Raw genomic sequence first — 20,922 nt, 5'->3', positions numbered from 1 at the left:
GAGTGATGATGATTGCTTGATTATCGGGAGAAAGTCGCTTTTCCTGTTTGGGGTGTGGCGGTGCGTGTGTGGCTTATATAACCAATCAGTGGCTTGTCTAGTATATCTGTACGGAGTACTACAGCGACATCATGCCTGCAACACTTCTTATTGATTTGAGTATTGAAGAGAAGAATAATAATGATAGTAATAAGGCTCAATAATACTGCCTTCTTAACGCTAAGATCTGGATAAGTATATAGTATAGATATGTAAACATTAACTATCAAGATCAGATCTATACAAGCACACCTATAATACATACTACGTAGTAATCATACAGACATTATACAACATTCCAAGCAACAAACCAATCCGAACAGATAGGAGAACAGACAAACCAAAGAAAATAATCCTCACATAGTCATGCAATGCGAATACTAAATCGAATGCGACCGCATCGGACAAGCAACACCCTCACCATCTCTCACCTCAACAAAGTGCTCCTTACCATGATAAATATACCAAATCTTCAACGACTTGGACAAAAGCGGCGCGGGGTCATAGAAACCCAGAATATGGAACTACATCACTCGTCAGCTATCCAAACAGAAACCAAATAGAGCCGAGTCAACAAAGTGTGGGAGAACTCACCTTAACCATATCCTTCGCAATCACAAGCTGCCCCCGATCAACCAACGCCGCCACAGGGATAGTAACATCGACGACTTCATCCGGGCGGGGCTCTGCCCCTTCACTGCCGTCACGCTTGTTCTTCCCAGACGGATAGTGGCCGTACTCAGCCTTCGTGATGACGAGTCCGCCCTGCGATTCCTCCCTCGCTTGTCGGCGCCGCGTCTGCTCAGCCATGAGCTCAATCGCCTGCAGGCTGTCCGCGCGATGCTTGGGAATCAGCTTCTTCAGCTTCCGGTGTCGTTTAGCGATCGCACGGCGGCGATTCCGGCGGTCCCGGGGACGGATGATGCCGAACTCGACGGCGCAGTACAACGCCCAGGGCGCGACAAGCGCGAGGGTAGACGCATCCGACGTGACAGAGTCAAGGGGGCAGACCTTAACAGGGATCTGGATCTTCTGGCCCAGTCTACTCCACGAGAAAGTCATGATCAGACCTTGGGCATCTGTCAGGCCGACGCCGAGGCCCATGCGCGTGAATTCCCCGACTTGGCGTGTTCCCTCGACGACCCACGACAGGGAGAGGTCGGCCGCGAGGGATGTCTGGATCTCAAGCCGCACGGAGCGTGGCTCGACCTCCTGCGGCAGCGGGTAGTGGCCTTCGCCGCTCCATTCGGAGCGTCGCGGTTCGTTGGCCGCTTTGCCAGAGAAGAGGTTGCGCGAGTAGGTGACGGATAGGCCGCCACCGCCGGGGGAGGCCATTGCTACGGTCTGCCACGATTCGGCGGCTTGGTCTTCTGCGCGGAGCTGGTTGCGGGCCATCTCGAAAGCGAGCTCTTCTTCGTCTTCGTCATCGACGTCGTCACCTTCGTCGTCCTGCGTGGCGAGACTTCGAGATAGCTTTGGTAGAGAGGTGTAGCCTAGCTGGAAGCTGCTCGCTTCTTGAGAGACGTCGTCCGCGTGGGCGCCTAGTCCGAACAGTCGCTCGAACAGGTACGGCCAGTCGAGGGTGCCGCTTGACCACGAGCAGAAGACCGTCTTCCGCTGGGCGATGGCCTTGGTGATCTGCAGGCCGAGGGTGGGCATGCATTTGATAGGGGAGTTCTTGAACAGAGCCGACGCCTGGACCGTGAAGGGTCGCGTGCCGGGGATGGGCGTGTATGCCTTTGCGTAAGCGGTTTGTAGGATGGGGGCCGGCAAGACCAGGAAATTGGCAGCACATCCAGCATTGGTGCACAGGGAAGAGAATCGTTCGCCGAAGAGGCCCTTGGGCCTCGCCAAATCGTCGAGCGTACGGTTGATACTGGCTCCGAGGGTGATGTTGTTCGCGACCATCAGCAACGGCAGCGGAGTCTACACGGGTCGTTAGTAGGTAGACGGGACGACGGAACGAAGGCCGACAAACTTACACCCTCACGCTGCAAATGTCGAAGCTGTCCTTTGACGCTGGCGTTGATGACCATCTCCGTCTCCACAGGAGCCTCCTCATCCTGCTCAGCAGACTCACCCTCCTCGTCCTCCTTCTCCGACTCCCCAAAAATCACCCGCGGAGTCGGCAACGGCGTCTTAAACGAACACCCAACACTAAAAGCATTGGTCTGCAGAGTCGGAATACCCACATATACCTCATCATCCTCATCAACAATAATCAACCCGGCGGCATCAAGCCCGAGAGACACAGAGCTCTACAGTCAGTCAGTTAGCCATCACCCATAAACCATCAATCTCTCCAAAAAAGAAAGAAAAAAAGCAAAGAAAAAGGAAACAAACCCGACATTGCACCAACCGATTAACAGCAACCCTCTCCCTCCTCCTCATGACCCCCAAAAACCACCTCCTAAACTCCTCCGGCGCCATAGCCCTAACCCCAACCTCCCCCTTCCCCATCCCCTTCCCCTCCCGCTCCAGCTTCCTCGCCTCGCCAAACACCCCCATCGCTCCCTGCGGCCCCCACTCCGCACGCACGCCCTCCGCCCCCAACAAATCATACACCGCGCGCTTCTGCGGATCAACCAGCGTATCATACGCGGCACGGATCAGCGCGAAGTGTCTCCCCGCGGCATCGTGCCACTGCGCGGGCTGCTTGTCCGGGTGGAAGCTGAGGGCGAGGGTGCGGTAGGCGGAGCGGATCTGGGACTCGGTGGGTGCGGGCGAGCGGGGGAGGTTTAGGAGGGCGTAGTAGTCTGTTTCTGTGGGGTAGGATTCATCTTGGTGGTTGGGGAGGGGCTCGTCGGTGTCGTCGTAGGCTTGGTCTGCTGGGGTGGACATTGTTTTGGATGGGCTTGTTGGCTTGTTTGGGTTCGTTCTGTTTATAGCTGTAGCTCTTTCTCTTCTCCTTTCTTCTCTTTATCTAAATATCCGTGTATCGCGTTTCAAGGGGTGATAAATCGACGATAGAAGAGGACAGACGAATAGGTAAACGGATGCGTCGTCGCGTCGCACTCTTTCTCGCCCGAGATCGCAATTGGAGGGATTGAAGATATGTCAACAGCCCATGATCAATCTGCGAAAGTCAATCGGTATATACTTCAGTATCGTGGATCAAAAGCGCTGATATATGTGGTGGTTGGAGGTGTGCGAGTGCAATCGGATGGATGGGGTTGGTTTTCCAGGTTGGCTGCGGAGTTGACGGAGTTAGAAGGATGACGTTCCGGCCGGGAAAATTGTTACATGTCTCACTTTGGCGGGGAGCACTTTAGACTCAACTAGGGAGATACAATCAGAAAATCATAAAATAATTATAAGAAAATATATATTGATACATAGAATATTTACAACTACTTCTACTACTATCCCTTTCTCAGAACTACAGAGAACAAACATCAAAATCATCATTATAATACATAGTACATACATACATACCGCTAACGAATCAATCAATCATAGTACCTGAGCCAAGATATACCAGGTGTCCAGCAACAAAACCAAACCCGCCAGGTATAAGTAAGTAAAGTATGTCAGTAAAGAAGAAGAAAAAGGCCCATTTTAATACATTCCATCATGAAGCAAAAACAAAACCAGACCCTAGAACTCAATTCCCCTCCCGAATCCACAGAATCTTAGCACCCGAAAACAACACATCGCCAGCACCCAAGGCACTCAAGAGCCTTTCACGGGGCAGTCCACCGTAGAGGAGATCGTGCTCGACTCCAACGTCCTGATGAGGGGTCCCAGTGTGGACTTGACTGTCCAGGGACGTCCCATCTACAAGGAAGACCATCTTGCCTTCTAGCTCGAGTGGGCGCCGGAGGCAGTCTTCCAGGGCATCCAGCCGTCTTTCAATAAGAGTAGCCAGGGGTAAAGAGCTATCCCAGAAGCGGCCCAGCTCGCGAACTGCGTCGAGGCCACCGCGGATGGAACTGATGCACTCGGGGATTTCGGCAATCAGGCCTGCGGCACTGAGGACGTCGACTGCGGAGAGGATCACATAGCCGAGGAAAGGGTTCAGGATGGTGCCTTTCGGGGAGTTCGGCTCGACGGTCCGCTGGGAGGTCTCGTGCTCTGAGCCGTACCGCACGATGGACTGGGAGATGTGGAGGATCTTCACGGCACACTGTCTGGCTGTGTTGACGTATCCGTCTGTGGTCCCGGGACGGAGATACTGATAGCGGGCGTGGCGATTTAGCTTCATCAGGGTCGCGTTATACAAGAGATGGAGCGCCATGAAGGCATCGGCCTTTCTGGCTCGGATATTTCGCTCCATATTGACCGTTGTAAATGCCAGGTGGTCAGGGAGTCGTGCAAGCCACCCTTCTGACCGTCGGGTGACTGTGGCGTGAAACCCCTCGAATTGCCGGCCGTACGTATCGTCCTGGGCCAGAGACAATCGGACAACGTAGTCCGACACATCACCCCACAGTGACATGATATCAATCAGGAGAGCCATCGTACTGATCCCCGACAGCTCGTCCTCGGGCGACACGGGGAGCTGGTTCAAGAAATTCTGGAAGAAGGGCACCGTCGTATACTGTTGCGCTTCGTAAACTTCTTCGCGGCAGGGAAGTCTCAGGTAGGCCGTCTGGGAGGAGAGGAAGGTGGACGATGCGGTATAAAAGCAGGAAAAACGCTAGAAGTTTGATGGTAAGCCAAATGCATAATTGAATCAGGATCCCTTCCGACACTTACATCCATCAGAAAGGTAGCCCAAAAGGTTCGCCGGCGACACTCCATGAGCGCCTGGGGATGCAATCCATACTCGCAAGGCTGGCTCTGGTCGACGATGATGCCCGACTCGACATTGTATCGAAGCCCGCACACGGTTCGAACGGCCGCGCCGACGGCATCGCAGGAATTGACCAGAGCGCCGACCGCGTGGTACCAGAGACTCATGATGATGTGACTTTGAGCGAGTTGTAAGGAGAGGCTATGTCGGCTATGCTCAACGGCATATCGAGCCGTGCGTGAGTATCGTTTCATGGCCGCCAGTCGATCCGAGCGATCAGAAAACACCGATCCCAGGGTCATCATCGCGAAAAGGAGCATGTTATCGCTCAGTGATTTGGTCTGGCACGATCGGAGCCAGAGAATGAATCGTCGCCGCGGAAACAAGTAACACAGGCGATCGTTGATGTAGGTGAAGTAGCATTCGACATAGTGAAGGGTGGCTTCTGGGTCCACCTCGTACGGGTCCATGCTCCAGGCACTGACCTGGGGGTTCTGCGGGTCCAGATGCTTCAACTCGGCTAGTATTTCAGTGTAGTCGGGCAGTAGGCTGGGGGCGATTGTCCCCGTCAGCCGTCTGGACAGGTCTTCGGCTCCGCTGGAGACACCCCTCGTTCCTGGGGTTCTGAAGCCGTGTCGGAACTCCAGATCGGGTACGCCGTCGTGGATGCTATCCCCGGCGGACGGCGTCATCATCGAAGCGTCCGATGTTGGAGACTGGGAGCTGGATCCTGTGAGAGAGACTGAGCTGTCTGAGGCCCGCACGAGGGAGTACATCGAATTGGAGGAGCCGAAGTTGATATGGTCCGAATATAGCATGCTGTCCCGCGTGTCGGGTCGATTCGTCTGTGAAGACCTGAACGCCGAACGATGGCCACGGGGTCTGAATGGAGGGAAAGTTTTAGCGATCAAATCTAGGCTATGACATTTCCTCGTGCATGGGTTTCGCTGTTAATACTTACGCACTCTCGAACCTGCACTCCCGCCCCGACTTCTGGCACTGGTCACACTTGGGCAGGTTTGGCTGGCACTTGATCTTCTTTTCCCTGCATGTCAGGCAAGCTTGTGCCAGCCGTTTCCTCGGCTTCCCCGCCTTCGTGATGCCCCAGTTGGCATTGACCGGTTCCCCGTCAACGTTTTTGGGGCAGTGGGAGCCATCGGCGTATACGTAGCAGAGGCCTGCTCCCTCGATGAACTTCTCATCGACAACGTGGGGGCGGACTTTGGTTGCTCGGGGACGTCCAGCCGGTGTCGACTCGGACTCGGGGACGGTCGACCCGGTCAATTCTCCGCTGAGTTCTCTCCCGTGATACCGTGCGCTATAGGTAAATGGAGAGGAGAAGGGGCCCGGTTGCATCTGCTGCGTGGGAGATTCCCGAAAGTCCATGGGGGGTCCCTGGCTCTCGCGCCTGGAGTTCTGCATGGTGAAGTGGGCCAGTGAGGGCAAGTTTCCCGGGTGTGGTGGAGGGACCGCGTCCATGGCGGCGCTGCTGCCGCGGAAGCCATCCTGCGACCCAGAGCCCACCAGGCCGGAGTCACTGGGGGAGCGATGGCGCGGCGTTCCCCCGTCAGGCAAGTAGATTCCAAAGCATTTGGGGTTGTAGGGCGACAGCGATCGGGGGGTTTGAATCGTCGGAGTCAATAGCTGGCTCACCGATGGAAGCTGCTCATTGGAAGCGTACTGTAGTCCAGGGCTCTGGGAACGGATTGAGGGGGTTCCTCCTAATTCACTTTTGACTCCTTGGCTCCGATGGTGCAGAAAAGGATCCGTGCCAAATTGCAAGGCTCCAGAAGCACGCGGGGGTGGGAGTTGATATTGATGGGATCCCGTCACTGGCAGGTTAGCTGGGTGGTCTGGCGTTCGCTCCACAGAGGGCGCATCGGCAGCGGGTAACATACGGCCGAAAGGACCAACGTAGTAGGTCGACATGGTGGCGGTGTTGGTTTGAATGGGGGGTAGTCAATCGTTGAACGCCTGGAGTTTTAAAGATAACGACATAACAGCGTGGCGGCTTTCCGGGAAGGAGTCTCCTGGAGTATCCCGCCGGGAATCCAGTGGAAGATAGAACTCGAGGAGGGAAAAAAGACGAGAGAGAACAGAATAAGCAACGGCGGTCTTTGGTTCAAAAGAAAAGAATAATGCAACCTAGATAGAGTGGTCACACTTAGCAACACGAACTTTCAGCCTGCCGACAAGATTCAAATGAGCGGGTCATACGCATCCACCCACCTTCGTTACTATTGCTGGGGAAATGATATCAAAGAAGGTTGAGAAGCCAACTATGAGGGTTAAGGGGAGGATAATGAATGTAGTAGTGTAGTAGGGTTGTTGTTATGGTTGGACGAGGTCTAGAACTCCTCCGTAGGTCCGATGCCGTGGCGAACACGAGTGGGATGAAAAATCCCGGACGGAGAAATAGCCAGCACGGGGTGGGTAGAGAGGTAGGATATAGAAGGAACAGACGGGTGAGACATAAGATAGCAAGAGGATGATGGTCTGCGATCAAAGAGCCGAGTCCGCGCCACGCGGGTTCAGTTGGACGCAGCTCCCATACAGGGACAGCGGGTGGAACATAACCAGCCGGTAAGCAAAGGGAGGATTAAAAGCCCACGGTCATGGTGCAAACGATTCTGAAACTCTGAGTTTTGAGAACGATCTTCTCCAAACCAGGGTTGAGTGCCGGATCCTAGTTGATCGTCCCGAGCATCGAAGGAATTATCCAGCTCTTGTATCGGGTATGGGATGAGAGACGAGGTCTACTGTCAATCATGCCCCAACCCGAAAAGGGAAAATCAAGCAGTCAAGGAAGAAATATCCAGGAGCCGGAAGAAGCTAGGCAGGGTCGAGATGGAGTGGAGATGGAGGGGTGTATCTGTGTATCTGTGTATCTGTGGGTATATGTGTGTGTGTTGTGTGGTAGGGATGAGGGGGTCCAAGTGGAAAGGAATCCAATCCGGCAGAAGACGAAACGAACAGGAAGAATAATATAAATTGAAAAAAAGGAAAGAAAGGGAGTCGGATTGTCGACGATAGATGGGAAATATGTTGAACGCGGTTCAACAATCGACGAATGAAGAGTTGAGGAAACGACGGAGGTGGTCGAGATGATGAATTGCGAAGAGGAAGATGGAGATTGTCGTTGTTTCTTTGTTCTTTTTCTCTTTCTTTTTGATATTATTTATTCTTTTCTTTTTTATCCTTTTTTTTTAATCTTTTTTCAATCTTTTTTTTATCTTTTTATAATCTTTTTTTTCTATTCTTCTTTTTATTTCTTGGTTTTATTTTATTGAATTGATTCTTTTCCTGGTTGGTGTGATTTTCTTCTGATAATTTTCAATTGATTTTTTTTTTAAGATTCTCCTTCTCTCTTCTTTGTGTTCTTTTCTTTTGTCTTGTTCTGTCTATTGATTAATTAATTTCTTCTCTTGATCAACCTGGTCGAGATTCGCAACCCTGTCAAACCACTCCCATCCACGTCCCAAAGAAACCAGGATGCTCGGAAGTTGGCTGAATGGCTGAGGATAGCCCGCTAATGAGAAGCAGGCGGCTGACGGGGAAAAGCAGACAAAGAACCGTCGTTCGAGGATTCTCTGCAATTGCAGAGGATTTGCTGGAGAAGGAGGCGCTGCGGATGATGGAAGTGTACCAGACCCCTGCACGGACAGGGAAGGGATCAGATCGGTGTACCCAGACAAGGGGGGAGAGGTGTGTGAGTAGGTGGATATAATAGAATAAATGAAATGAAATGAAGGAAAGGGTAAAAATAAATCAAGTAAGATATAATTTAAGAGAGGGATAGAGGGAGAGGGAGGGAGAGGGAGGAAGAAGGATGAAGACAGGAGAGAAGAAGAAGAAGATAGTATCAGCCAGTGTTTAGTAGAATCAAGCCCTGCTAAGAGATCCCAATACAACCATCATACTATAATACTATTAATACTATCATCCCTGTTCATCATTTCAATCCGTGACTTGTCCATCATCAATCCTTAGCTACCTATAGGTACTCCCTAGCCTTTGTCTCCATCTGAAAGTCTCGACTCGCAATTCCACCCTGATTGGCCTACAACATACTCATGCTCCTCTGGTTCTTCAATCCACCGTCAACGGTTCTTCCCCTCTTCCTGGTCTGTGGTTACTCAATCTGAATCCTGTCGTTGGTCGTGATCATCCTCCAGCATCCGTCCACGTCCGTAGATTGATGACCAACGCCACAATGTCAGTGCTTTCTTACACTTCTTTTTACCTCTCGTCTTGTTCTTTTTCTTGTTTGAAATTGAATAAAATCGGGTTGAGGGTCCTAGACTGCTGACCAGGACGGACTGGGCATAGTCCAGACGAGGCGAGGCGTTTGCCCTACGGAGGACATGCCGGACATGCTACCATGCTACCACCGCTGCAGCTCCGTCCGTGGATTGTGGTTTCATCGGGTAGTGGGCCTGTGGATATGGATCACAAATTCACAATGGATGGAATGTATACTAAATAGTGGAGCCCGGCTGGCCAGACTGTCAGATGGATTTGGATTATTATCGTTAGTTTGATTATTAACTTACTGTCAGTTTTTTGTTATTTTACTACTGCTATGCTATAGATTTATATTATATATTTTATCCATTTAACCATATCCGCTTGATCATAATTTATTTCTCTTCTATTAGTTTACAGAATGAAGCCAGGGATTGAACTGCCCCGCAATAATAGTCCCATGAGGTTGTCGGAACCGAGATCCACGATAGGATCCTCTTGATAATAATTTTATCTAATCGATATCAAAGCATTCAAGCACACATACGGAGTAATAAAGGAGAAATTAGAGAAAGAAATGCTGTGGCCACGGTGGCAGAGACCCAGTGCCCGGGGAGCGACACGAGGACGGAATTAGTATCCTCGGGACGGCAGTTGGAATTAACCTTTGATTTTACTATTTTTTTGTTATTTTATTTATCTATCTGTTCTATTTTATTTGAATGTTGAATTGAATATTTTCTTTGTTTATCTCGGATGATTGTTCCTCATGGCTATTCTCTTCTCGTCCACTGCATAAGTTTGACCAGCCTCCTTTCATTTCTTTCCTCGCTCAGACTCCCTGGGTTGGTCCTTTGTTCCAAGTCTAATTCCGTGGGAGGATGACCATCCTGGGATATCTGGTTTTGGCCCCATTGACTGGCAGGGACCGGCCAAGAACTACTCCGAGTGTACGAGTACGCTCAGTCTACTATTATCATATATCACTCTCCAAACCTGCTGGCTTGGCGTGGTCGTTCCTCGGCCACTCTTTGATTTAATTTAATCAATGTATACTCCTAGACATTATAACATTATAACACTATAGAGTACTCAAGTCAAACTCCCAAAGTAACCCACATGTCCAAGCCACCCATGTTATAATAACCCAAACACTAAGCCTAGGCAAACTCCCATCAGCAGAGTATCACAAGTTTCTGCCCTTCGGACCATCATCGAGGATCACAGGCGTGTCATTCGCGGGGCGCAGGATCCCCCCCCCCTCCTCGCTCTCCCCCCAGTGGACCCCGGCTGGGACGACAACCGACAAACGGTCCACAGGAAAAGAGGGTCCAAGTGGTTGGTTTGTGCTACTATTTAATTTTAGCCCAGCCTCCTTTTTTTCTTCATTGTACACCGTGCTAAAAATCACAATCGTCATCTTACCAAAGAAATGTAGTTAGCTAGTTGGTTACCACCTAAGAAAGAAGGAGGGGGCAGGGAAGAAAATCAACGGGTGATGGTCCGGACACCCTCGGACTGTCTCATGTTTGGCGATCGGATCTGCAGACGTCAGTCGAGGATTGATTTGTCGGGATGATGCCCCTTTTATCTCTCTATTCTGTTCTACCGCCAGCTATGCCCTCCAGGACTGTCAATTAGAATCTTGAAACCGAAGAAATTGGACACCGATGTGGATAAATCATACGATCTCACGATCGAGGCCTGGGACAATAATCAAAAAAATATATAAATAACAATAACAAGACAACCTACTATATAATCAAAATCGAATACTATATAATAAATTAACCGCCAAGCACCCTCGGGGTAAAAATAAGACACTCGCGCCCAGCGTTCATTTCATATGCCGATGGATAGATTGAAAATCACCGCTGCGCCGCCCATTGGTGCGATTTCCACCAGATCCAGTTTTCCCGAACAAATACCGGCCTGGATCATCGTCCAGCCTCAGGGGCGTCCATCTTCGGCATTAACTCCTCGACCTCGTTCATGATCAACTGAGATACGGAGTAGTAGACACGGCAGTTGGTTCTTAGGCTACCGGTACCTAGGTCCTACTATCTACCTCCTACCTACCACCTATCCATCTACCAGGTACGGAATATTCCGTAGACAGAGGAAGATGCTTGAGAGAATGACAAGCTGTGGAGCCGACCACCAAGCTAGGTCCATACTAGAGCGGCAAAGCCCTATCTAGCATTGCGCTATGCAGGCATTATCCGTTGGCGAGCTGACGGACTGTGACGGTAGGTATTATGATGTCCAGCCAGGTTATGATTTATAAATTGATGTATAAATAATTGCTATTATTATATAATATATCCTATAGTACAACATCTAGATCTAGTCAACAGCTGTTCCTACCGCCGGAAAATAAGAGGGAATGAATTCGATACGGCAACGGTTCGGCCCAACGTCAACACAGACCGTGACCGTTCGGGTTGGCACGAGCGAGCTGGAGCAAGTCTGGATCGTCTCCGATAGGGCAGTTGTGAGACATCATAATCTACCACCTTCCTACGTAGGATGATAATATACAGGATTATACCTAAGTTAAAGTTAATAAGATTAACTCGAGTTGTTTTTATTATTATTCATGATTTTCTATCTATTATTCTACTCGGTAATATACAGTCGATCATGGACTTGCCTGGAGACGAGCAGGACGGAAGCTACCTTATCCGTGGATCTAGCCCTAACTCGGTCTCATATGCCTCTTTCTCATCTGCAACCCTAACCATAGGGACACAACCATGACCATATCAACCGTGGGAAATAAGAGTCATGACGATCAGGCAAAGCTTTTGTTTCAGTATTTACACTTGACACTTAACACTGTCTCGTGCAAACGCAATGCCTCCCATTGTCGAAGCTTAAAATGCTCCGGAGAGCATCAATTCCGTCGTAGTGGGATGTAGTGGGTCTATCCCTTTTCTCTATTTTATTTTTTTTGTGTCAAGTCATTTGCATACAGGTCAATCCTACTACCCGTAATACTATCCACTCCATCATCTAATCTATCTTCTGAACACCTGGCTTGTAAATCCTCTAATTAGATGGTAAATAGAGTGATTGACATGAGCTGCGGCATCGGCAGTCCGTGATCGAGCACTGACCTGGCATGTGCAATTAATCTCATAGCTTATACTTCTTAACCGTCTCTATCATCAGTACCCCTATTTACCGGTGAATCAGGAATTAGGTTATGCATATCTCTTCAAAATGATTCAATCCACGTTTCAACAAAATAAATAAATAAACCCAAAGAAATCAATCCCACGATGCGAAAAAGAGAAGGTAAAGAAAAACAGCGAACCTCGGCTATCCCCGTCCCAAAGATCTAGACTAAACAAAACCCATTCCAAGAGATAAAATAAAATGAAATCAAATAAAACAAACGGTAAATTATTTCCGGATTGATCCCAGATGCAGCGCAGCCGAGTCAACCCTCGGGATCGGGCGGTGATCGTCTCGTCTCCTGTCTGGTGCAGCAGTACTCCGTATATCATCATTAACCATCCTGAATACCTAGTTGGCGGGAACGGAGTATGTACGGAGTACTTTGGTTGGTACTTTATGCAACAGGGAAGTTAGTTGATTATTTAGTTGGTTAGTACCTTCGCTTAGGAGATGCATTGTTTCTAACAATGGAATTGGTTAAATTAATCTACTACGCCATGACGCCAGATGCAATTAATAACGTCAACCCTACTACCTTAACTAAGTTACTACTACCTACAATTCAATACCACCGACGGATCTCGCTAAGCCAACCATCTAGGTACTACCTAACCTACAAGGCAGACAGCTTACTTGGGAGGTAGGTTAGTAACTATAATAATTATAAATCCCCCCAGTAACGCAGGTGGCAAATTGGCTTTTGGCAATTGCAATTGTCCGCCTCTCCACTTTCATATGACCGGGTCAGCCTGTCTCCCCAAGTGGAGCGGGGAGGAGACGATCTCACCCGTCGGGGTGGTCTAGTCTTGGTCTTAGTCCGGTTTGTATGTCCTTTACCAAGAGTATATGGTATGGAATTGGTAGCATGCATCCAACTACAGTACATATTACTCTGTACTATTCAAACAAATATCTTTCGAAACAGTTCCTCGGCACGCGCAGGCTATAAGAAACAAGTCCAAACGGCTCCCCAACGACTACTACCACCACCACCAATACCGAGTGTCCACCGTCCGTGCTATGATCGCCACAGCTATAGACTTGGCTCCTGACCGCCTGTGGATTATCGTTGGATGCGGTGGAGTGCCGGGGACTAACGGTGTAATGCCGATGGCTCGTCCATGAGCCTAGGAGGATATAGTACCGTGGGTAGCAGGAAGAGAAGGAATAGTATCTAGGTAGGTAGGTAGGTAGGTAGGTACTTATGCACACGGCTACGTGTTGGATCCTTCAGTGGATGATGGGTGGAGACTGGATAGGCACGTAGGTGGGTATCGTCACATGTCGTGGTGACTGGTGAGTCTGCTGGAAAATTCCATCAACGGCGGTACCTGCAGATCTGCGAGTTAGGAGTGGGCGGAGTTTGTTGGGCTTTGTTTGTCCTGAGTAGGGACTGGTTGGGAGAAATACTTTCCTGGTACTGCACAGGTGAGAGTGTATTGTTTATGTTTGATGTGTTTGTGAATCGGTGTCTTGTCTAGTTATCATGTTACGGTGTGTGCTGCCGGAGGTGGCAGTTGGAGAAGAGTGAGGCTGACCTGTGCTTTACTATGCTGGAGTTCTCATGGCATTTTTTAGAAGAAAAAAAGACCAAATCATATACATTCATGGCCAACTTGATCCATAGACAGAACCAGGTCTCACCCGGGGCTTTATCGTTCTCTGAGGAAAGTCACCGAATGATATAATTTTATGGTACTCATGAATATCCATAGAAGCATGCTATTGGTGTGGAAGAGGTTGTACGTAGGTGCTGCTTGTCCAATATCGACGTTGTTTACAGTCCAGTGACATTCTTAATAGATCGCAATCACTGCCTTCCTATACAAACAACTAACCAGGTACCTTACCTAGGTGTTGTCTCAAGTCTAGCATAAGAAGCATATGACAACGCCACGATGCATCTACCATATCTCAAAGTCATTGGACAGACGGAACACCTCACGCAAGGACCCTTCTCAGTACGTCCTCAACTATACCTACCATGCCAACCTAGACCAACCTCAAATACGAAAACGACATGACCTCCGTCAACATACGCAAGCCAGGCACAACAACGCAAAGACCAAGTCTAGACACAACAACGCAAGGACCAGCTCCGCCCATCCAGGAGGAACCAACGCGGAGAAACAAACCCTACGAATCCCTACCATACAAGACACATAATCCCACATCTCGGGCATTCATCCATCCACCCATCCACCCACAACAATACCCCACCGTACAATTGCCAAAAGCAGCAGAGGCTGAACGGCATCCGTGTCGGAAGGCAAAAGCAAACAGCTCCTGGCCTTGCATAAGCGACGACCGAACCCTGCCCCGTCCGCCCGGCGCCGGGATGCTGTTCCCTCCGCAGTGGGAGTTGTTGCGGATCCCATTAATATTCCGACGTTCGTCCGCTAAACTCTAACCGCTGCTTGCATTCGGGAGTGGATGTTTCAGGTGTGCTTGATGACTTGCTGCGGATACGACTGGTCTGTGTGTCTGGGCGTGGTGGAGTTGCATGGCTGTGCTAGGTATAGTATATCTGCTATAGGACGGTAGAGTGAGTGAGTGAGTGAGTGCCCGGCAGGAACAACATCCAAGGGTAGACCTTATCAGCGACTGCTATTATAATACAATTCTAGCAGACTACCGCATAGCCATGATCAACCGGAATATATACACCGGAGCGTATTAACCGAGGGTCGGTTCGGCATGTACAAGACGGACACTTGCCTAGGACCTACCCAAGTATACATATATCATCCATATACACTACATCAGCCAGATAGACACTAACCAGGTTAAGATCTAGATTCAATGCAACGCCAACCAACACCGCCCCTGGCAGATTGCCCCGACTGGATGTATTTACCCTAGGCGCGGTACTGGGATCCTCTAGCTTTAAACTAGGTTGGTGGTTAATTAATCCGAGACACGGGAGTTCTATTTACTGATGTAGGTCTGTGGCATGTGTTGAATGCTATATAGGTAGTATTCTCACTCCGGACTACATGGATGTAAATGTAATATATACGATGGCGATTGAAGTGGACTACTGCGTATAATGCATATATTATACTCCCAACGGTTCAAACAGTGGCTTACACTCTCTAGAGCAATCTAAAACAGCCGCCCAGCCAAGACAACGATACATCCGCGACGGAACCGATGCCGTGTTAAGAGCCGGTGAGTGGGAGGTAGGATCTACCTACTTACTGGCGATCCTGGCCGTTGGGTGGTAGTACCTAGTGCTGTAGTACTCCGTGGGTGGTAGCAATAAGTAGTATATACCAAGTGTCAGTATTGGGTAGTATCTTATTTACCCTCATTATCCTATATTATCCATTCTCCATTGTTGATCCATGGACAACAATAGTACGAAGCATTTTGTAGACAAACATCAATATACATGCATGCACTACACATATACCACCTAAATCTATATAAATACACTGCAACGTAACTACTACCTACCTAGTACCTACCTACCATGTCCCAAGATCTACCCTAGTCAACCATCCATCCATCCACCTAATATCTCTCTATAACCTAAATACCACCTACTAGACTACCACCACATCATCCCTACCCCTACACAAACAATCCAAAACACAGATAGGCCGACGATCCCTTGATCCGATCAGCCGCCCCCGGCTAATAGTCCCCAAATACAATCATCCTCATCCAAACAAATTAACCCAATTCACCACCACTTACGTTGGACTCGGCGTCCTCGGGGAGTAGGGCACGTACTACCTTATATTATATTACTTCCTCTGACTTACTTTCTCCGTTCCCCGGCTCTCCCTCCCTCCCTCCCCTTTAACTGTTTTGGGTATGTATAGCGAGCGGTCTTATACCCCCTCTTCACTCCTCCCCAACTAATCATCTTCCTGATTCCTTGGGGTTTGATTGATTGACTCTGTCAGCCATTAGTCACTGCTACTAATTACTGCTGCTGCTAACTCCGCGGATGGGTGTAGTGTACCTTTTTCTTTACTTTTATACATCTATTTATTCATCCCACTTTACATGATATAATATGATATATTCGCACTCGGTTACTCCCGAGTAGATAAGATCTAGATACATACAATCGCCAATCGGACATTTTACGCGAATTTGTAACTATATCCTACGTACCTAACCTAGTGCCAGTATGCGGGGAACAACCAAACGCCCCAATTGAGCATTGATCATGCCTACTACTTAGGTACTAAATATGTATTGTACCCCAAGACGGAGTGAAGACGGAGAAACGGCCGTGTTGGTTTCCAGAGTCGGACTCCGTTTTGTTTTTTTTTTTTTTTTTTTTTTTTTTTTTTTGGCTTTACTGTTACTAAGATTAATAGAGTATTCTTATTAATAATAATATTATTATTCTGGTGTTTTGTTGTTTTGTTGTTCTTGCTGTGTTTACTGTCGACTCATGTACACATTGGCTTATTAGGTAGGTAGGTAGGTTGGAACTGTGAATTATCTGTTGTTAGTCCGGATTGGTTGGTGGGTGGGTTCCTGGTCTTGATTGTGCGAGGGCTGATGGTTTAAACGGTCAATATATTAATGGTATCGCTGTTGATGAGTCTTAGCTATAGAATGTTGATTGTAGATAGTTGCGAATATGAAGAGTTATGATGACGATTTGTGGTAATCACCGCAAGTCAGCTGAATGCTGACCGGTTGCGTGTTTTCTTCTCAATTCTAATTCACATCCTATCTACCTGTCTTAGCAAGATTACCTGATATTGTGCAGGACAATAGGTAGGGTCCTGGTCATAACCAAAGAAATGTAGAGTAGTAAACTACGGATATACTGTTGCTACACTGCTACAGATATAAAATCACATGGTATCATTACAGCTGTATGCAAATTATTCATTTGCTTCGGCTAAACATTTTTAAATAAACCCTATCTCGTCACTAACCGACCCAACACGATGGAGAGAAACCCTAGTTCTGGTGCAGAGTGGCGATGAAGTCCTTGGAGGCAGCGCCCTGGGAGCCACCGGAGGGCTTCTGGCCGAGCTTCTCCTTGGAGAAAGCAGCAGCGTAGGGGTTGAGGCGGAGCATGACCTGCTTGTTGCGGAGGGGGTTCTTCTTCTGGACGGAGACGCGCTTGGTGCGGGCCTCGCCCTTGGGGGCGCGGAGCACGGACTGAACCTCGGAGGAGTTGATCAGACGGCTGATGTCGGCGTTGGCGACCAGGTTGGAGGGCAGGTAGAAGTCCTTCTTGAGGGCGGACGGGGTGGTGGTGGTGCCGTAGATCTGGTCGAGGGCCTGGAAGGCGGAGGAGGACCAGACGACGAAGCGGCCGAGGTGGCCACCGGGGGCGAGCTGGAGCAGGTTCAGGGCGAAGACGTCGCAGGTCTCAACACCGGGGATGTTGCGGAAGGCGCGGACGAGCTCCTTGCCGTCGGTCTCGGGGTTGTAGACGACCAGGGGGCCGCGGCGCTGGCGGTGGCGGCGGTTACGCAGCTTACCCTTACCGGCGCGGGTCTTCTTGGACTTGTTGACCTTGACCAGCTCGGCGCCGGCGCCAAGGGCCTGCAGGAGAGCGATGGCGGCCTTGGTCTTGGTGAGGGCGGCACCCTCGAAGGTCTTGGAGTCAACGACCAGGGGGACCTCGGGGATGTTGGCGACGCGGTGACCGCGGGCGAACAGGAGCGCGGGGACGGAAGAAGCGGCCAGAGCGGAGGCGGTAGCAAAGCGTCTGTTTTCCAGTCAACATCTTCCATCATCTAACTTTCCCCTTCTCTGAGATTGAATATACCTCTGGTTCACGTTGATCTTCTGGTGCCACTTGCGCCACACCTTGGTGGGAGCGAACATGCGACCGGAACGGCACTGGTTACCGAAGGCAGCCTGACCGGCACGGTGAGTACCACCACCGGAGACACGAGGGATACGAGCGACAGCGCGACCTGAAAAATGAAAAATCAATCTCCAATTCAAGTCCTTCAATCCAAATTTTTCAACATACCGGTACCCCAAGACTCAGCAGAGGTCTGTTCACCAGCCTTCTCGCTCACAGCATAGGGCTGTCTCTTGTTCTTGGCCATGCCGGTGTGCACCTGCCTGTAAAACCCATTAGCCTCACCTCCCCTTCGATTCCTCTCATTCCTCATCTCCATCGAATTCCCCCAACGTACTGGACAATATCCGGGCGGATAGGCGCATTGAAAACAGCCGGCAGGGTAGCGGTAGCCCCGCTGGGCTTACCCTCAGCCGTGGCGATGGAGACGGTAGGACGAGACGCCATTTTTGTCGTGTCGACGGGTGTGAGGGTGGTCGATGTCGTCGTTATTCAGGGATTGAAGATCGAAGCTCACCAGGTGCGGGTGCGAAAATTTTCGCCTAGTGTTGGCTTGGTGGGTTCCAAGATTGCCCTAAACCCTGATTACTACTTTGAGCTTAGGCTACCGAGAGAGGCCTCACGTGTCTTGGCATGGATTATGTAATATATTACTGCCGTGTGATACCGCCTTGCTCAGAACTCAGTCAACATCCATACTTTGTTGTTTATCGACATGGACGGGCTGTTTAGATAGACAGACATGGCTAGTCCTGACGGTAGATCCATACATGTGCAAATCTTACAAGTGCCAGTGAAAATAATGCAGTTCCATATCTCAATCCTGTACTTATATCCTAGTAACCTACAGACAACTACACACCTACTAACTACAAACACCGTATTGATAATGTTCACTCAGATCTATTCTCTTCCTATTCCATCCCCAAAGATCACACGGCTAAATAAAAATGTACATACAGAAGAGAATGAAGCTCAAGAAAAGTCCCTCACAAAGCCGGCCCGATGCTCCGCGACAGGAAACGAAGAAATCAAGACGTCGTCAAAAAGGCCAAGTTGACTCCTCTCTCCCCCTCGTCCTCCCGACCGGCGGGAGAGAGAGGAGGGAAGAGAGATAAGAGGTGGACGCTTACGCGTGGTGGCCTCCATGAGCACGTCGGGCGTGACGCATCGCGGAGAGCATCCGGGGCTTGAGGGCCGTCACGGACAGGTTCTGCGTCTGCCCGGCCTGGCACTGGGTGCCGGCGGCCATGGCCTGCACTTCCGACCATTGGCCGGAGGCGCAGCGCTGGAAGGAGGAGCCGTCGATGCAGTTCCAGAGGCCCTCTTCGTCACAGGCGCCGGTGAGGCTGCCCTCGGAGGAGGCCTCGGCGGGAGGGGTCGTGGCGGAAGGCTCGGGCTGAGCGGGCTCGGCGGGCTCAGTGGGGGCGGTAGGGGTGCTCGTGGCAGGGTCGGTGGGAGCAAAGACGCCAGGAGCGGGAGCCTCGGTCGCACCACCGCTGGGCTTGGTGGGCTCGGGAGCGCTGCCGGAGTCGGAGGAGCCACCGCTGGAACCACCGGAGCTGGAAGAGCCCTTCTTGGTGCCAGCGCCGCCGAAGGAAGGAGTGCCGCTGCAGGCGTCGTCGCCCTCGGACGCGAGGTTGCCGGCGCTGCCGACACGGTCGACGTCCTCGCCGGGGTTGGGGAAGCGGATGTCGACGCTCTCCTTGGTGGTGCAGCCGTTGACGTTGGCGACGAACATGGAGGGGAAGTTGGTAGAGCGCTTCTCGACGTCGCGCTTCTCCTCGACATCGCGCTTGGAGGAGCTGCCGCCCTCGACGGTGATGGGGGCGCAGTTCATGTACATCTCACGGTTGCCGACGCGGTTGAACCAGGTCCAGGCGAGGGTGTACTTGCCCTCTTCGATACCCTCGGGGATCTTGTAGGACAGCGAGCTTTCGGGGCTGGCGCCGCCCTCGGGGAGGTTGCCGTCCACGTTGGCGGGGCAGCCGCCCTCGATGGACTTGATGACCATCCACTCGGAGTCCTTGGTGGGCTTGAGGTCCTTGGTCAGACTGACCTGGCAGGAACCACCACCGTGGACAGCGGTACCGGTGAAGCTCAGGGGCATGGACTGGCCGATCTGGGCGACGGTCTCCTCATCGGGGGCATCGTAGACACCGCTGCGCTGCTTGCAGGGGAAGTCGCTGCCATCGGCCAGCAAAGGCGAGTTGTTGAGGGTGGCCGCGCCGTAGGGAGCGGGCTTGGCCATGATCATGTGAGCATTGGCGGCGGAAGCGCCGAGCAGAACGGCGGTAAGACCAGTCTTGAAGAACATTCTGCCGGATGTATTTTGTGTTTTTTATTGGTGCAGTTGGAGAGATTCGCAAAAAAAAAACGAGAAACTGTTTAACAGTTGAAGAGAATGAGATGTCAAGTTCTGATCGTACCAGACGGATCAGAGAACAAGGACGGTGGTAATGGCTGAGCAAGAGCTAGTAGGTATGGAGTTAGCATATAGGTTGAAAGGAAAGATGGTGGCCGTAGTGGTGAAGCCGAGGATATATAGTCGTGGAGATCTGAATGAGAGGACGGTCCCATCGGACCGACGATATAGATCCACACAAAGGAAGAGAGTACAATACCTTTTATTGTTGAAAGGACAGTCTCAATGGAATGAGTGACCGTTGATTGTCTGGGGGGGAACGTTCTTTATTGTTCCGGACAAAAGGCTTAACAATGAAGATTGCAAGGAATGGACAATAGACAAGATCACTTGAACAGCCAAGAAAATGAATGAAGCAATGAGTTAACAGGAACTGGCCTGTAACGGAGTCAAACAGCAAAAAGCGAACCTGCAAGAAGGACTGAAACGCACCAGCGTGGATAGGAAGAAGGAAGCAAAGGAAGCGCCGAGGATGAGTAGCGGGGAGGGGGTTGGGAT

At 50.5% G+C, this 20,922-nt stretch overlaps 4 protein-coding genes across 4 annotated transcripts; all 4 read right to left on the bottom strand.

The window, feature by feature from the left end:
- Window positions 1-272: 272 nt before the first annotated feature.
- P168DRAFT_311378 (uncharacterized protein) lies at window positions 273-3,214 on the bottom strand. The gene is made up of 4 exons (XM_024839492.1): window positions 2,383-3,214; window positions 2,022-2,297; window positions 634-1,965; window positions 273-563 (listed from the first exon to the last, which is right to left on the bottom strand). Exons 1-4 carry the CDS (start codon window positions 2,878-2,880, stop codon window positions 420-422), a joined length of 2,250 nt encoding a protein of 749 aa, XP_024692439.1. The 5' UTR covers window positions 2,881-3,214; the 3' UTR covers window positions 273-419.
- Window positions 3,215-3,643: 429 nt separating this feature from the next.
- On the bottom strand, window positions 3,644-6,703 carry P168DRAFT_319305 (Zn(II)2Cys6 transcription factor; the record flags this gene model as incomplete). The annotated part of the gene is made up of 3 exons (XM_024840262.1): window positions 3,644-4,678; window positions 4,738-5,656; window positions 5,736-6,703. 3 exons carry the CDS (start codon window positions 6,701-6,703, stop codon window positions 3,644-3,646), a joined length of 2,922 nt encoding a protein of 973 aa, XP_024692438.1.
- Window positions 6,704-17,037: 10,334 nt separating this feature from the next.
- P168DRAFT_270434 (60S ribosomal protein uL4) lies at window positions 17,038-18,464 on the bottom strand. Its single transcript, XM_024835210.1, has 4 exons — window positions 18,337-18,464; window positions 18,168-18,262; window positions 17,958-18,108; window positions 17,038-17,897 (listed from the first exon to the last, which is right to left on the bottom strand). Exons 1-4 carry the CDS (start codon window positions 18,444-18,446, stop codon window positions 17,138-17,140), a joined length of 1,116 nt encoding a protein of 371 aa, XP_024692437.1. The 5' UTR covers window positions 18,447-18,464; the 3' UTR covers window positions 17,038-17,137.
- A 664-nt stretch (window positions 18,465-19,128) lies between these two features.
- P168DRAFT_297706 (lytic polysaccharide monooxygenase AA11 family protein) lies at window positions 19,129-20,316 on the bottom strand (the record flags this gene model as incomplete). Its single annotated transcript, XM_024838199.1, has 1 exon — window positions 19,129-20,316. The coding sequence occupies one exon, from the start codon at window positions 20,314-20,316 to the stop codon at window positions 19,129-19,131; it is 1,188 nt and encodes a 395-aa protein (XP_024692436.1).
- Window positions 20,317-20,922: the final 606 nt, after the last annotated feature.

The sequence above is a fragment of the Aspergillus campestris genome (assembly GCF_002847485.1).
Source record: "Aspergillus campestris IBT 28561 chromosome Unknown P168scaffold_7, whole genome shotgun sequence".
NCBI classification, from domain to species: Eukaryota; Fungi; Ascomycota; class Eurotiomycetes; order Eurotiales; family Aspergillaceae; genus Aspergillus; species Aspergillus campestris.
Note: the sequence above shows the minus strand (reverse complement) of the source record. Positions and strands in the feature narration are given on the sequence as shown.

What these genes read in the sequence shown, in the direction of transcription:
- P168DRAFT_311378 (XM_024839492.1), bottom strand. Translation starts at nt 2,880, where the DNA reads ATGTCCACCCCAGCAGACCAAGCCTACGACGACACCGACGAGCCCCTC. An exon ending in ATCGGTTGGTGCAATGTCGG is followed by an intron (nt 2,298 to 2,382) that starts GTTTGTTTCCTT and finishes GACTGACTGTAG; the next exon opens with AGCTCTGTGTCTCTCGGGCT. An exon ending in TTGCGAAGGATATGGTTAAG is followed by an intron (nt 564 to 633) that starts GTGAGTTCTCCC and finishes CGAGTGATGTAG; the next exon opens with TTCCATATTCTGGGTTTCTA.
- P168DRAFT_270434 (XM_024835210.1), bottom strand. Translation starts at nt 18,446, where the DNA reads ATGGCGTCTCGTCCTACCGTCTCCATCGCCACGGCTGAGGGTAAGCCC. An exon ending in TGCTGAGTCTTGGGGTACCG is followed by an intron (nt 18,109 to 18,167) that starts GTATGTTGAAAA and finishes TTCATTTTTCAG; the next exon opens with GTCGCGCTGTCGCTCGTATC. An exon ending in AAGATCAACGTGAACCAGAG is followed by an intron (nt 17,898 to 17,957) that starts GTATATTCAATC and finishes ACTGGAAAACAG; the next exon opens with ACGCTTTGCTACCGCCTCCG.